Source organism: Rhinolophus sinicus, linkage group LG06 (genome assembly GCF_036562045.2).
Source record: "Rhinolophus sinicus isolate RSC01 linkage group LG06, ASM3656204v1, whole genome shotgun sequence".
NCBI lineage: Eukaryota > Metazoa > Chordata > Mammalia > Chiroptera > Rhinolophidae > Rhinolophus > Rhinolophus sinicus.
The window spans coordinates 29403718-29416519 of record NC_133756.1 but is presented as its reverse complement, the minus strand read 5'-3'; the positions used below and the strand labels follow the sequence as shown (position 1 = coordinate 29416519).

The window sequence follows — 12802 nt, the reverse complement described above, 5'->3', positions numbered from 1 at the left end:
TACTTCAGAGTGCTCTGTTGGAAACCTAGTGAACCCTATTCCTGATTCCTGATTGGGCCTTAACTGATACACTATCTAAAGAGCTTAGAACAGTATCAGGCACGTACTGTGTTTCCCCGAAAATAAGACCGGGTCTTATATTAATTTTTGCTCCAAAGGACACATTAGGGCTTATGTTCGGGGGATGTTATCCTGAAAAATCATGCTAGGGCTTCTTTTCGGGTTAGGTCTTATTTTCAGGGAAACACAGTACTATAAGCACTATGTGAGTGTTAAGTCTTGTATTTGTCTAAGTAGGTGAAAAAACCACCATTACTGCCCATTAGAACTCTGTGAAGGGCGTGATGTGCCTGATATCCACCAAGGATAACATGCACTCCATGGTGCAGGAAGCCGGTCTTCTGGGGGAACCTCCAATCCACACCCGTACCTGTCAATCAAATACAACCACCCAGGCATGGTTTAAAGTAAATGATGACACAGCTTCCGTAGCATTAGCAATTTTTTATTTTTCCTTTTTTGTTGCATAGGAAATGCAGTACTTGCTTCCAGTAATTGTATTGTAATGTGAGAAGGTGGTAGCACTAATGGTTGAATACAAGAGTTAAACTAATCCACACCAGCTCAAAAAACCTGTGGAGATTTAGTTGAATAAGAATGGGCGCCCACAGTGATTCTCAACCAATTACAAATTTTCACAGAACACAGTAAAACTAAAAGGGTAACTATGAGAGTCAATACAAGTATTCTAGAGGCACAGGGGGCCCGGCTCATAAAAACAAATGTCAAACCAAGTTATTAACACGGGGGTGTTTAGTTTCACAATGGATATCTTATCATTGGAAGTGTTCAATCTCTTCCCCGCCCACAATTTGAAATGTAAAACCGAGGTATCCTGAGTGGACAGATTTCCAAGGGTGGCGGGAAAAGTCCGCAGTGAACTTTGTTATGGGTAAGAGGTCAGGGCTATGGGGTAGGGGCATGTGTATTTGCCTTTGAAAGTCTTCCCTAAGGACCTCCTAGAACTTGATAAAGCTCTAGCTCTGGGTTCAATTAGTATCTCAGTGGTGACATTACCAAATGCCTTCGCTGTGCAAAGACGCTGGTCTGAGACCAGGGAGAAAGAATGGAGCTGGCAGCCCTCTCCAATCTCCATCCTGAAGTAGCCAGGCAGTGGTCTTGTGACCATGGGTTGAGATGTTTAAAAAAAATAAGTGCTAATTCATAGACTATGACTAAAAAAAATAATAAAAATTAAAAATTAAAAAATAGAATTAAAAGGGGAGGGGGAAATTTCTGTCATTTTGAGAAGTTAAGCAGAAAAACAGCAGGAAAAAACCAGCCCAATTGGTTGGACACTATTTGTCCTTAAAACCACTACAGAGATACAAAAATTCATTATCACATGACCCCGTGTTCTGGTTGGATTAGAGGTGGCACTTCCACCACATACTCTTGTGGTCCAGACGCATTTTAGAAATTATGTTTTTTGAATTAAATAGTATAAGGAGTCCACATGTGAAACTCATGATACCTGGCACACAAGCGAGGTCCTGTCCCCCAAATGCTGCTGCCTCCCTGGTCTCATGCTCAGCTGCAGGTGGTCACCCTTAGCTTTCTGAGCATTTCCGGTATCTGTTCCCCATTTCCCCGTCCCCCTAATCTGGTTATGTAACCCTTTCAGGCATAAAACTCAGATGGTTGCTGGTTAAAGGAAAAAAATGAGATGAAATTTATTTAATTTGGGAAATAGTTTCAAATTTAGACCAAAAAAAAAAGTATATTTAAAAGAATCCCGTGTTAATAGCAAACTTCTTTTTCTTATGAATCGGGCCCAAAATTTGTACAGTTTTTTTTTTTTTTGAAGAAAATATTGCAACTGTGCATGAAACTAAATAGCCAAGTGATTTCTTAAAGATTTTTTTTTCCGTTTTTTTTTTCTTTCTTTTAATATGAGGAAGTCTGGTGTGAAGACGGATCAAGCATGGGTACCTGGCTAAACATTGTCCATTAAGAAAATGCTTCAGAATCAGCATAGCTTCAGTCGAGGGTCAAGGAAAATGTCCCTCACTTGGAAATGTTCTCAAAGTGTCTTTGTAGCAGAGTTCTTGAAATTGAAACAGTCGTTTTTAGACAAACGTCCTGCCAGGGACTGATTTCTGAAATCAAACACCCATGCTTGTCCCCTAGGAAAAAGAAAACAAAAAACAAAAACGAAAACAAAAACACAAGTAATACTGAATTTAAGTAAATGTATACCTCCAAAATACTGAAAACAGCCGAAATCAAGAAAAGACAGAATTTGCGTTCTCAGTGAAATACCTTTAAACCTAGCTGACAAGAACCAAGTCAGAAAAAAAAAGACTAACATAACTTTGAGTAATATTCATACAGTTCACTAAGCATTATGGAGTAGCATGCATTAATATTGTACGGTTATCTTACATCACCTATACCAGAAGGTCCTGACTGACAGACAGCGAAGGCTACCGGTGTAGAAAAATCTTACTTCAGAAGAGCAATATAATACAGATTTCACAGGCACTACATTTTAATATATCAGGTATTATGCTGGTTTTCTTATAATTCTTTCTGTCCTAAAGCTGGCATTATAACAATGACCAAAAAGGCAAGGATTGAAGTAAACGGAAAGTAGATACCAAAGTTGATATAGTTTTTTTTTTCTTCAGATAGATTAGTGCATAGTTCTCATGCAGATAAACACTGCTATGCATTTACACTGTTGGAAAGCAGAGTGAATTGAGCCCAAGTTGTCACATTTGTGTAAATCATTTTGTCAGCCTGTAATAGCACCATGTAATGGATTTGCATTAAACATTAAATTGATTTCAGAATTGGTGACACAGTATTCACTACAGTTAAGTGCTATGGAATAGCTTCAATGTTACCTGCTATATATCAAAGCAATTTTCATCCCACTGCTTTTTTATTGGAAAAAATAAAAGGAAAACATACACGACACTAATTAGACGAATGCACAGCCTTGGACGTGGAGAAGGCAGAGCGAGTTTACTGTCAAACAGTAAATACATGCATTGACTTCAGGACAAAATTGGCCTTGGAAGCCAATTTGAATGAAAGCTCTGCTGGTGGGCAGTGCAGCTTTCTGAGACTGTCCAAAGACATATCTCGGAGGGTGGGTGGTGAGGTGCCACTGAAGCTCTCCTTACATTACCATGCCAGTTGTGTTTTAAATTTGTTCTATGGAGGCCTGCTACCAGAAAAAAAAAAGAAAAGAAAGAGAAAGAAAGAAAGAAAAAAAGAAAGAGAGAGAGAGAGAGAGAAAGAGAGAGAGAAAGAAAGAAACCACCACCACCACCACTATGGACAAAAGATATTTCCAGAGACATGATGCAAAGTACATTAAATGACATTCTTAGAAACCCCTCCTCCCTCCCCCCAAAAAAATCACAAGGAAGAAATGTTTATCTTAATCCAGATTTTGTCAATACTTTATGACACTGTTACTATAGAATTCAAAGCCTATGGGGATAAGGGTTTGCAAAGTGAAAGACAAACTTTTTGAGATGGGTTTTGCATATTCCTGTGGGCTGACTGAATACCATGACTCTGGAAAGTTTGGGTTCCTTTACATTTCAACTGTCAGGGAGTGAAGAATACAAGCATTGGGAAATGTACCTGTTGGCTTGCCTATAGCCAACACCTGGCTGAGGGGTTGGGGTGGGGAGGAGCTGACACTAACGAACTGTCATACCTGGGTGTGAAGAAACAGAAAAGTTAGTTCAAACCTCAAAGGAAAGAAAAGGGCTCTGGGATGGATAGAGTGGCATTAGGGAGAGGATCTGAAAAAGAGCATTTTAGTGGCCAGGGGACAGGCCAGAAAAAAAAAAAAAGTATATAGAAAAATGATAAGATTTAGTGTTTGTGCCTCTGACTTCAGTTCCCAAAGAAAAAACATGAAAAGTGACTTGAGGGACTTATCTTTGCCAATATTTTTAATGCCATTTGATGGAAGAGAAAAAAATTCAAATGTGTCTCAGAATCAAGGGCTGGGCCTTCACATGCTGATAGCCCTCGGTCTGTCAGTCTACACACCCCAGGTACCAAAGTCTTCCTCAAACTTCTTCGCTTGGCTTTTAATCTAAAAAGGTAAACACTCAGATTGTTGGTGTTTCTTTTTTCCTGCTTGATCACAACTGAACTACAGTTTCCTGCTGCTTTCTGGACAATGAAACATGAACAAAAATGTAACTTAGTGTATTTAATACTTAACCCCTGTTCATTATCACCCTAGACTGCCTCCCTAATGTTTTAAAGCCTTTAAAACATTTTTTTCCTGCAAATCTGTTCAGAGTTCCCTAATTTTAGCTTCATCAAACTTAATACAACAAAATACCTTCAAAAATACAGCATACCTGTAACATCCATTTACAATGGTTTTTCAGTAGACCTATACTTCTCAAGCATAGGAATATGCTATACCATTGAGAGAAAAAAAATAACTGTATTTAAATACTTACAAAAAAAAAAAAAAAAGGAAACAGGAGAGTTTTAAACTTAAATCCAGTTCCCAAAGGGGGGCGGGAAAGAAAGAAAAGCAATTCTATGAACGCTGCCTTTATAATGAACAATTGGAAGTTTCACTAGGCTAATTTGACAGAAATTTTTCCTCATTTAAACAACATTACAAAAGTCCTGCATTATAAAATAGGGTAGAATAAATCAGTGTAATCAATAAAACTATACAACAATACAAATTACATATCTTCTGAGTGGGCAGTTTATTCTCTCTCTTTGCAGTCATGACTACAACATGCTCACTAAAAACAACTAAAACTGCCCAAACTATTGCTTAGTTTGTTTTGTTTTAAAAAAAGGGTGCAATTTTATTGTATATACAACCAATTTACTGGTAATACCTTGGCTTATCGCAAGGTTCTGACAAAATGTTTGTCTAGGCTTTTTTCCCTTCACTGTGAAGCACTGAAAGCTGCTATTTTTTTTCTTTTTTTTTTCCTTTTTTCTTTCTTTTAGTGCACATATGTCATAATAAAGTAATGCCCAGCTAAGTGCTATAGGGGAAGGCAAAGTATGCTGGCTGGCTATAGGAAGTGACACCATATACTGACAATCACACCATACAACAGCGCCAAACGACTATTCAACCACTTATCAGACACATATGAAAATCCAAAATGTTTTATTTTATTTTTTTTTCCTTAAATAGAGATAACCAGTAAACAATTTTCAGAACTTGGAAGTTTAAAAACGTGCATATAAAAATGGGCATTATATACTTTTTATTGAATGTGGATTGACTGCAGTCTGCTAAGAAAAATGGGGTGTGGGAGCTGAAGAAAAAGGAAGTTGTCTTTTTTTTTAAGGCTTGCTTGTGAAAGGAACAGTTGTAAAAACAAAATTGCTTGAAGCAGGGTCAGCTTAGTGCTTCACAGTTTGACTGCTTCTCTAAGAGGAGCCCTTCCTGCGCACGTGCATTCAAAAATCACAAAAAAAAGTACAAAGACAAACACCTAAAACACACTGCGTCAAGTGCAGCACCGACTTTGGTCAAATAAAAAAAATAAAAGAAAAATTAATAATCGCTAAGCTTTTCTACACGATATAAGCAGGTATTGCATATTTTCATATATCTGGGGGAGGGAATAAAGGAAGACTCCAAATAAATTGTAAAATGCAGCAACATCCAAAATACTGATATTCTAAGCATCTACAGATCTCAGAATAGCACTGCCACTGACCACAGAGGACAATAAAGACTACTCCTATCTGCGGAACAACTAACTTTCTATTTAGTTCTAGATGTTGAAACTGACAATGGCTGACATAAAAGTCACATTTACAAAAAGTGTCTCCAAATGCTTGACTAGGGAAAAACCCCTTTCAATAGAGGAGCGTGTGCAACAATTCCACAAATAATCGCTATCCAGGGCAAGGCACATTGATATGGAATTTTTGTTTTCGTGCAAATTAAGGAAAAAAAACAAAACAAAACAACATTGTTTCAGGGGAAAGATGAGGAGCAAAGTGTCTTCCCAAGAATTTCAGTTACTTGATTGTATAGGACAGTAGTAGAACCCTTCTGAAGGGCTGAAAAACATAGTTTAAAGGCAAGTGCCTAGAGTAGGGATTACAATATTGTGTCTTAATGCACTCTACTTTATCCTACATTAACTATATAAAAATTAGTTACTAACACTAGAACATGCAGAGACTTTCTCTGATCAGCAGGGTTTGCCAACCAGAACGTATATATATGTATAGTATAGGAAACCTTCTTGAAGTTGCATGGGAAGCAAAGGGGTGCTTCGCTGTCTGGTAGAAAAATCACTTGCACTTTTTTTTTGTTATTTTTTTGTCGTTTTTTTGTTGTTTTTTTTACATAAGATACAGGACATTTGGGGGTGCAAACTTTTTTTCCCTAACAAGTACCCTTGATCTGAATGGGCACCAGCATTTGTGTCAGTATTGGTTTCATTATTTATTTATTTGTTTTTCCCATAGCCCAGTTCAGGGGCGCAAAGGTCTTTAAAATTTCTGGACAATCTCTGGTACAATGAAGTGTCTGATAACTGATAAATCCTATGTTGCCGGATACATGTAAAAATTTTCAGAATTGGCATAATCCATTATAGTGACTTCTAGCTTATAAAATTAACAGATACCATGACTTCATTTTAGTTATGTGCTTTGATAACAGAAAATAATTAATTAGCATTTAATGTAGTTAACATATTGTGGTAAAAGCACCATTAGATTTGTTTTTTGTGTTTTTTTTTAAATTTTCCTTCAGTTTTTAAAGGGATACAAGTTTAACAATAAAAAACATAAAAAGCAAAAATAGCTCCCCTTTTTCTTGCAAGGCTGTTTTTTACCCCAATAATTTAGAGTCCTGGGGTGAAAGGACTTGAAAAACAAAAATAGAATTTTCAACAATCTCTATCTTACAAAGATATTTAGCTATCCAATGAAATTGCACTTTACTCAATTCAAAATTCGATTGTTTTGATTGATTCCTGTCAGTTTCTGTCAAAACAGACCATCTTCCCCATTTCCATGTGAATTTGTGTGTCATTATTGAAATTGTTGAAAAAAAATGTTTTTTTTTTTCAAATGTTAAGTGCAGCATTTCAAAACTTTTAAAAAACTGAATAGTAGTAGTAGTAGTTTGCCATTTTCGGAATTGTTCTGCAATGTGAGTGGATTCATTGTCCTTGCGGGCCATGTTATATATTTAACTGCTGACTGCTGAACCAAACCAAACTAAAAGAAAAAATAAAAAAGGAACATAACTGCATTTTCTTTTTCCAGTATGTTACAGAAAAACATTGCCCTTTGACTGTCCCGTAAGTTATATATTGCAGATCTCAGCTACTACAAAAGATTTAGTTCTCCATGTGCCTCCTGGTTGCTCAAGGAGGCTCACACCTGTATGGGTAAATTCATGAAATACTGTGAAACAGCCAGGCTCTGTAAGGAAAGTGTGTTACAACGGAAGTCAGTGAGCAAGGGCAGACCTCCTCTAGCCACATCACCTAATGCTCACGCTACCATGAAAACACTTCAAATATTACAAAGCCCAACCATTTCCAGCACCATATGAGAAAATTACAACAGTCCCTAAAGTAGTTAAAAAAAAAAATCCCAAAAGGTTATGGCCTTTGCTCTTTGACCATAATGCTTGCTGTTTCCATGTACAAGTTGATTTGATTCTCCCCTTCCACTGACAGTGAAGTTGTAACCGCGCTGGTTTGAGGATGCGTCCATGTTACAGAGTTGAGAAGGGGTCAGGTGGTCTGTCTGGTGGATGGTGGGACGCTGCAACTTTTATCCCAGGTACCAAGACTGGAAGACATAAGGAAAAATGCAATTAGACGTGCAATTTAGAAAATGACATCTTTAGAAGTTGTCCTTCCAACTGTGAAATCAGGATCAATGTTAGAGATAGGGTGGCGTGGGGGGCGGGTCGTTCATTGGGAGAAGAGAAGGAATGACAAATAGTAGTAAATCTTGAGACACTGAAACTGATCTCACTCCTCTAAAATTGAAATTCAGTGTTTTCATTGGGGTTTGCTAATGTTCTGAGTGTGTCTTACAAAATAAAGTAGTTATGTCCACTTGAAATACACATATAGATTCTGTAGTCTGGTGGGGACAGCTAGAGGAGGGCAGGAAATGGGACCATCTTTTTTTTCATTGAATCCTCAGTGCCTATCCCAGTGCCCGGGATAGAATGTTCTCAACAAAGCGGCGTTGAATGAATGGAGAATGGGTCAGGGAAGAGGTTTTATGTGGTGATCCATGTGTACTCCGATGATTTTTGCAACATCTCCTTTTCAATGAGATGTAGCCACTGTAGATGTTACTGTGACATTCTCTTAATGGGCACAGATGATCAATAGTGATAGAAGAGTAAGTGGAGGTAAAGTGGAAAAAGTGCTGCACCAAGAGTGCTGAGTGATTTTGGACAAGTCATAGCTTCTGTCTTATACTCAGTTCCCTCATATGTGCATGAAGTAGATTTTATGATATAAAATACTCCTTTCAGCTCCATATTTTCAAAAAAGACATAATAATTAAGTGGTATCAAGGTTTCACCCTGTTAGCTACCATGATGTCCTCAGGGAAACAAATGAGGCCACTGCATAACCCTCATTCATATTTTTTTTCCTTCCATATGCCTGCTGGGCCCAGTTACCTTTTCCTTCCATAAATCTTAGGTGATTAGTTTTGGGCAACAGTCTGTTTATATATCACTTTACATGTTGGCATTTCTTTTCTGTTAGCTAAACAAAGTGACCAAGTACGGTCTAATATCAGAGTCAATTTCGCAAGTGAAATAAAAAAGTATATAGCTTTTGCCAACTTTTCTCTAGAGATATCCTACCAAATTTACCACATTTATCATTATTCACAGAAAAATCAACTTCTAGCAAAAGTGAATGCTTCCAAAATCTAAGTTGACAGTATCAGAAAGGGTTACATTTGGGTTGATTCAGTCAGATGAAGGTTCATTCGTATCCAAGAGATTCAATTAGGTAAAGTAAGGACTCATTTGATCCTGGGGATAAATGGCGAAATGATAGCTACATGGAGGTTGGTATAAGATTTCCTGGTCACACAAGCTACCTTTGATTTCCAGAGGACTTGAAAAAACTTAAACCTAAACCGAAAAACTACTCATCCTGTATACTTTTCGAGGTTATTCTTTGACCACAGGCTTTGAGGAACACAATAAAGCCTCTTGTGTCCTGAAAGGAAATCATCCTGGCAAACACACAAGGCCTAAATCTAACTGGACAAAAGAAAGACGGGGGGAAAGAAAGAAGGGAGGCGAACTCCAAACTTTTAGTCGGCTCCACTGAGAGCTGACTCCGATCCACGTTAGAGCCGCGCTCTCTCTTTGACAAAACAGTCTCAAACTTTGGGTGTGGCGAATAATGCTTACAATGTCTGTTCTCACACTTTCGAAGTCAGTTGTGAAATTCCCGACTTCTTAAATCTGACAGTGTATAGTAGTTCTTGAAGCAAGCTCCTGGGACCCAGTGAGTCAGCAGGGGGAGCAGTTTTCCATACCACAGCTTCTGGACACAACCTCAGCGCACTACAAAAATCTGCAGTGCCTCTGCACTTCTCTTAAAAAGCAAAGCAAAAAAAAAAAAAAGTTTCTTCACACATCTTACTATTCAGTGTGTGCCTTGCCGACAAGGTTACCCCAGAGCAGCTCTGTAATCCTTCACTGAAATAGGCTTTATTGATTGCTCTGGTCTATTGTTCTCTTTTCAAGTCCCCCAAGTTCAAGTTCATCCTGGTGTTACATCATGTCTGGTTGCTATGAGCAACCAGACAGACCCAGACGTGACTATCATTAGCAAGAAACCCTCCGCTCTCCTCCCACCAACCTTCCAGTGGCTCTGACGTAGCAGGCCCACTGCAAACACATTGAAGTATTTATTCTGCCTAATTTATGGCCTACACAGCAAGCAAGACCCCCACTCCAAAAACCAACACTGTTGTATATTTAATTAATCTGTCTTTCTCTGGCACTTGGGAAAGTTAGACAAAGGACTAATTATTGTGTTGCACTCTCCACACTTTTCTTTTGGGGGGGTGAATATTTGCATGGGAAAGAAAACTACAAGGCCCAGCATCAGCCCCCCCCTCCCCTTTTTCTTTTTGCCCTATTGACATTTCATGAAATACTTTAGCTGCTTAAGGGAATTAGAAAAAAAAATGCGATGTGAATGTTACTCCTTCTGAGTTGGTATTCAGTAACACAAATCAACTCATGACATGTTTAAATTTAAATGCTAACCACACACTCTCAGAGTTACTTTAAAGGTTAGTTTTTAATCAATAGAAGTTGCTGACTCTGGGTTTTTGAGCTGCGCACTGCAGCTCTTGGGCTTTTGTCTAACGTTAAAGCTTTCAAACTCTTTTTTTTTTTCCTTGAGATGATTTTAGCAATGATTTGCAGACACAGAAGGCTATTGTGCTCTGACCAGCAACATGTCAATAGAGGAGCGAGTTGCCCTGTGGTGGGGTGTCAATATGACTCCTGAAGGGTTGGGTTGGGGGTCTTTAATAACCCGTGAAAAAAACTTAATTAACCCTTTCAGGCCCCAACCAAAACCTATTCTTAAACTTTTTCACTTCTGTAATTTGACCATTAGTACTATTTCAACATCACACTAATCTTCATGACAATTAACCCAGCTACTTGACCAGGCTTTCCAGAATGGGAAGTCAGTCGGTTAGGGGAACCACACAGGAAATTTTTTTTTTTTTTAAATGGGGTCTCTTTGATTAAATCATTTATTTGCAGAGATGGCAGATAAACAGTTATAATAATAATAAAAATACATGCACTTTACCAAATTTTCTCATGATCAGTTTGTAGCTAAAGATGCTCTTGATTCTGTTAATGCTGAGTGGGCTGGTCGCACATTTACAAGCCCCTCAAGTTCTATAAGCTTCCACGAACTATTAATAACATCAGATAGACAAGAAAATGTTTGGAAAACCCCAGTTTTCTCTTGTAATATTTTCTTACAAAGTCCATTATGCAAGCAGTGCAAGTTTCAAAACTTGCTTGAAGAACAATTCTGAGCATTTTCTACTTGGGTCATACAAGAAAAATATAAAAGAAATCTGAGATGGTGAAATTGTTGGGGTTGAGTAGCAAATCACTGGGAGAATGTTGCCACATTAAACAAAATTCATTTATGGAGCATCAAAAAATTGTCTTCAGCCATTTATTGACATAAGCTTATGTTTTCATTTTGTTTCTGCCTCATACTTTATAGCCCCTTAATCTAACCTACTGTATCCAGATGGACTACAAAGGAATCTCTCTATCCCTTATCTGCAGTGAGTTCCAGTATTACCATACAATATAGGACGATGCTATCTCGATACATTTACATTAAGGAAGTAAACACAGAGCTTTGATCTATTTTTTCCTCAGGAACATTCAGTTATCGTTGTTTTGGAGGTCCATAAATCCATACTCCCACAAAGGTTCTAGTTAAGCAAAATTATTCTGTTACATTCACAATTTCTACAGTTTGGGATGTGCTGCGGGGAGGGATGGGGGTAATTGTCCTCTCTTAGTGTTCAAGGTGAAACATCAAAAGAAATCTGCAGTCCAGGACCAGAGCTCAGCTTTCCTTTTCTCCAGTCAAATGAAGAAGTAATCTCATCAGGTTGGAAAGTGCTGACTAAGGATTTAATAAAGTGCCTGCAGATGTGGCGTCTCTAAGGTATTCAACTCATGTAATGCAAAACAGCTCCACACTGAATGTGCTTATAAAATTTCATTTAACCATTGCAACGCGACTTTTTTTTTTTTTTTTTTTTTTTTTTACCGTTCTCTAAGGAGTTCTATCACACTTCCCACCCCTTAATTTACAGCTCCATGAAAGTTCGAATCCCATTCTGCCAGGATTCTGGAATACTCACAGTAGTCAGGTTTTATGAACTATAAACAATATCTATCTTGCTGCATCCTAAAAAACAGGAAGCCTTAAATTGTAGTAGGTACCTCTGACAGTGGCAGTCATTTTCCTTTCTTATGCCGCATGGAGAGCAATGAGGAAACTGAGGCTATTTTCCAAACTTTGGTCATGATGTCGACCAAGACAGAGTTGATGAAGGCTCAACTCCTTAGTAACAACAAATACTCTAATGCAAATAGCAACTTTTAAAAAGGACTTTTATAAACTGTATTCACTAAGAGGTCCGGATGTATATTTTAGCAACAAAAGGAAATAGAGGTTTGTTTGAGATAGCTATATTTCACTTTAACCAAAAAAGAAGAGGGGGTGTGGGGGTGGGAACAGGGAGGATGGAACAGACTGTGACACAGCAGAATCTGTTTTTCAAATCAAAAGTTAAACAAAAGACCTCAAGGGCAAAGTTGAACACTGCGGAAGGAGGTTGTTAATGTGGAATCCAGAACTGGGTGTGACACTTCACTTTCTTCTCCAGGCAAGGTGGGTTATTTAAGGACATTCACACACATAAACCAGAAACAACGCAAAGACAGAGAGGCTTCTGCCCCTATTGCCCCAGAAGGCCGGACTCTCCTTCAATCCAACCAATACTGTGTGAGTTGCGGTCACCATTTTCACTTCTCTCTCGAGGAGATGCTATCTCTGCTGGGTCACTAATCCAGTTAGTCATTTTTGGCTTCCTGCTCTTGTTTGGATGAGCTAAAGTCCACTGTTTAGCCCAAATGAGTTGTCCTTGGCAAATCAGTCAAAAGCCTGATGGCCTCCCCTGCCTGCTTCCAACACAATGA

The 12802-nt window shown here is 38.3% G+C and overlaps 1 protein-coding gene across 12 annotated transcripts in view; it reads right to left on the bottom strand.

Moving 5' to 3' along the window:
* Nucleotides 1–489: 489 nt before the first annotated feature.
* The window catches only part of NFIA (nuclear factor I A), a 561924-nt gene continuing 549611 nt past the window's right edge, over nucleotides 490–12802 (bottom strand). For all 12 annotated transcript variants that reach the window (XM_074334805.1, XM_074334806.1, XM_074334804.1 and 9 more), the window contains one exon: nucleotides 490–7845. In XM_074334805.1, coding sequence (XP_074190906.1) covers nucleotides 7828–7845 — 18 coding nt within the window. In that variant the 3' untranslated portion in view covers nucleotides 490–7827. The remainder of the gene's footprint in view (nucleotides 7846–12802) is intronic.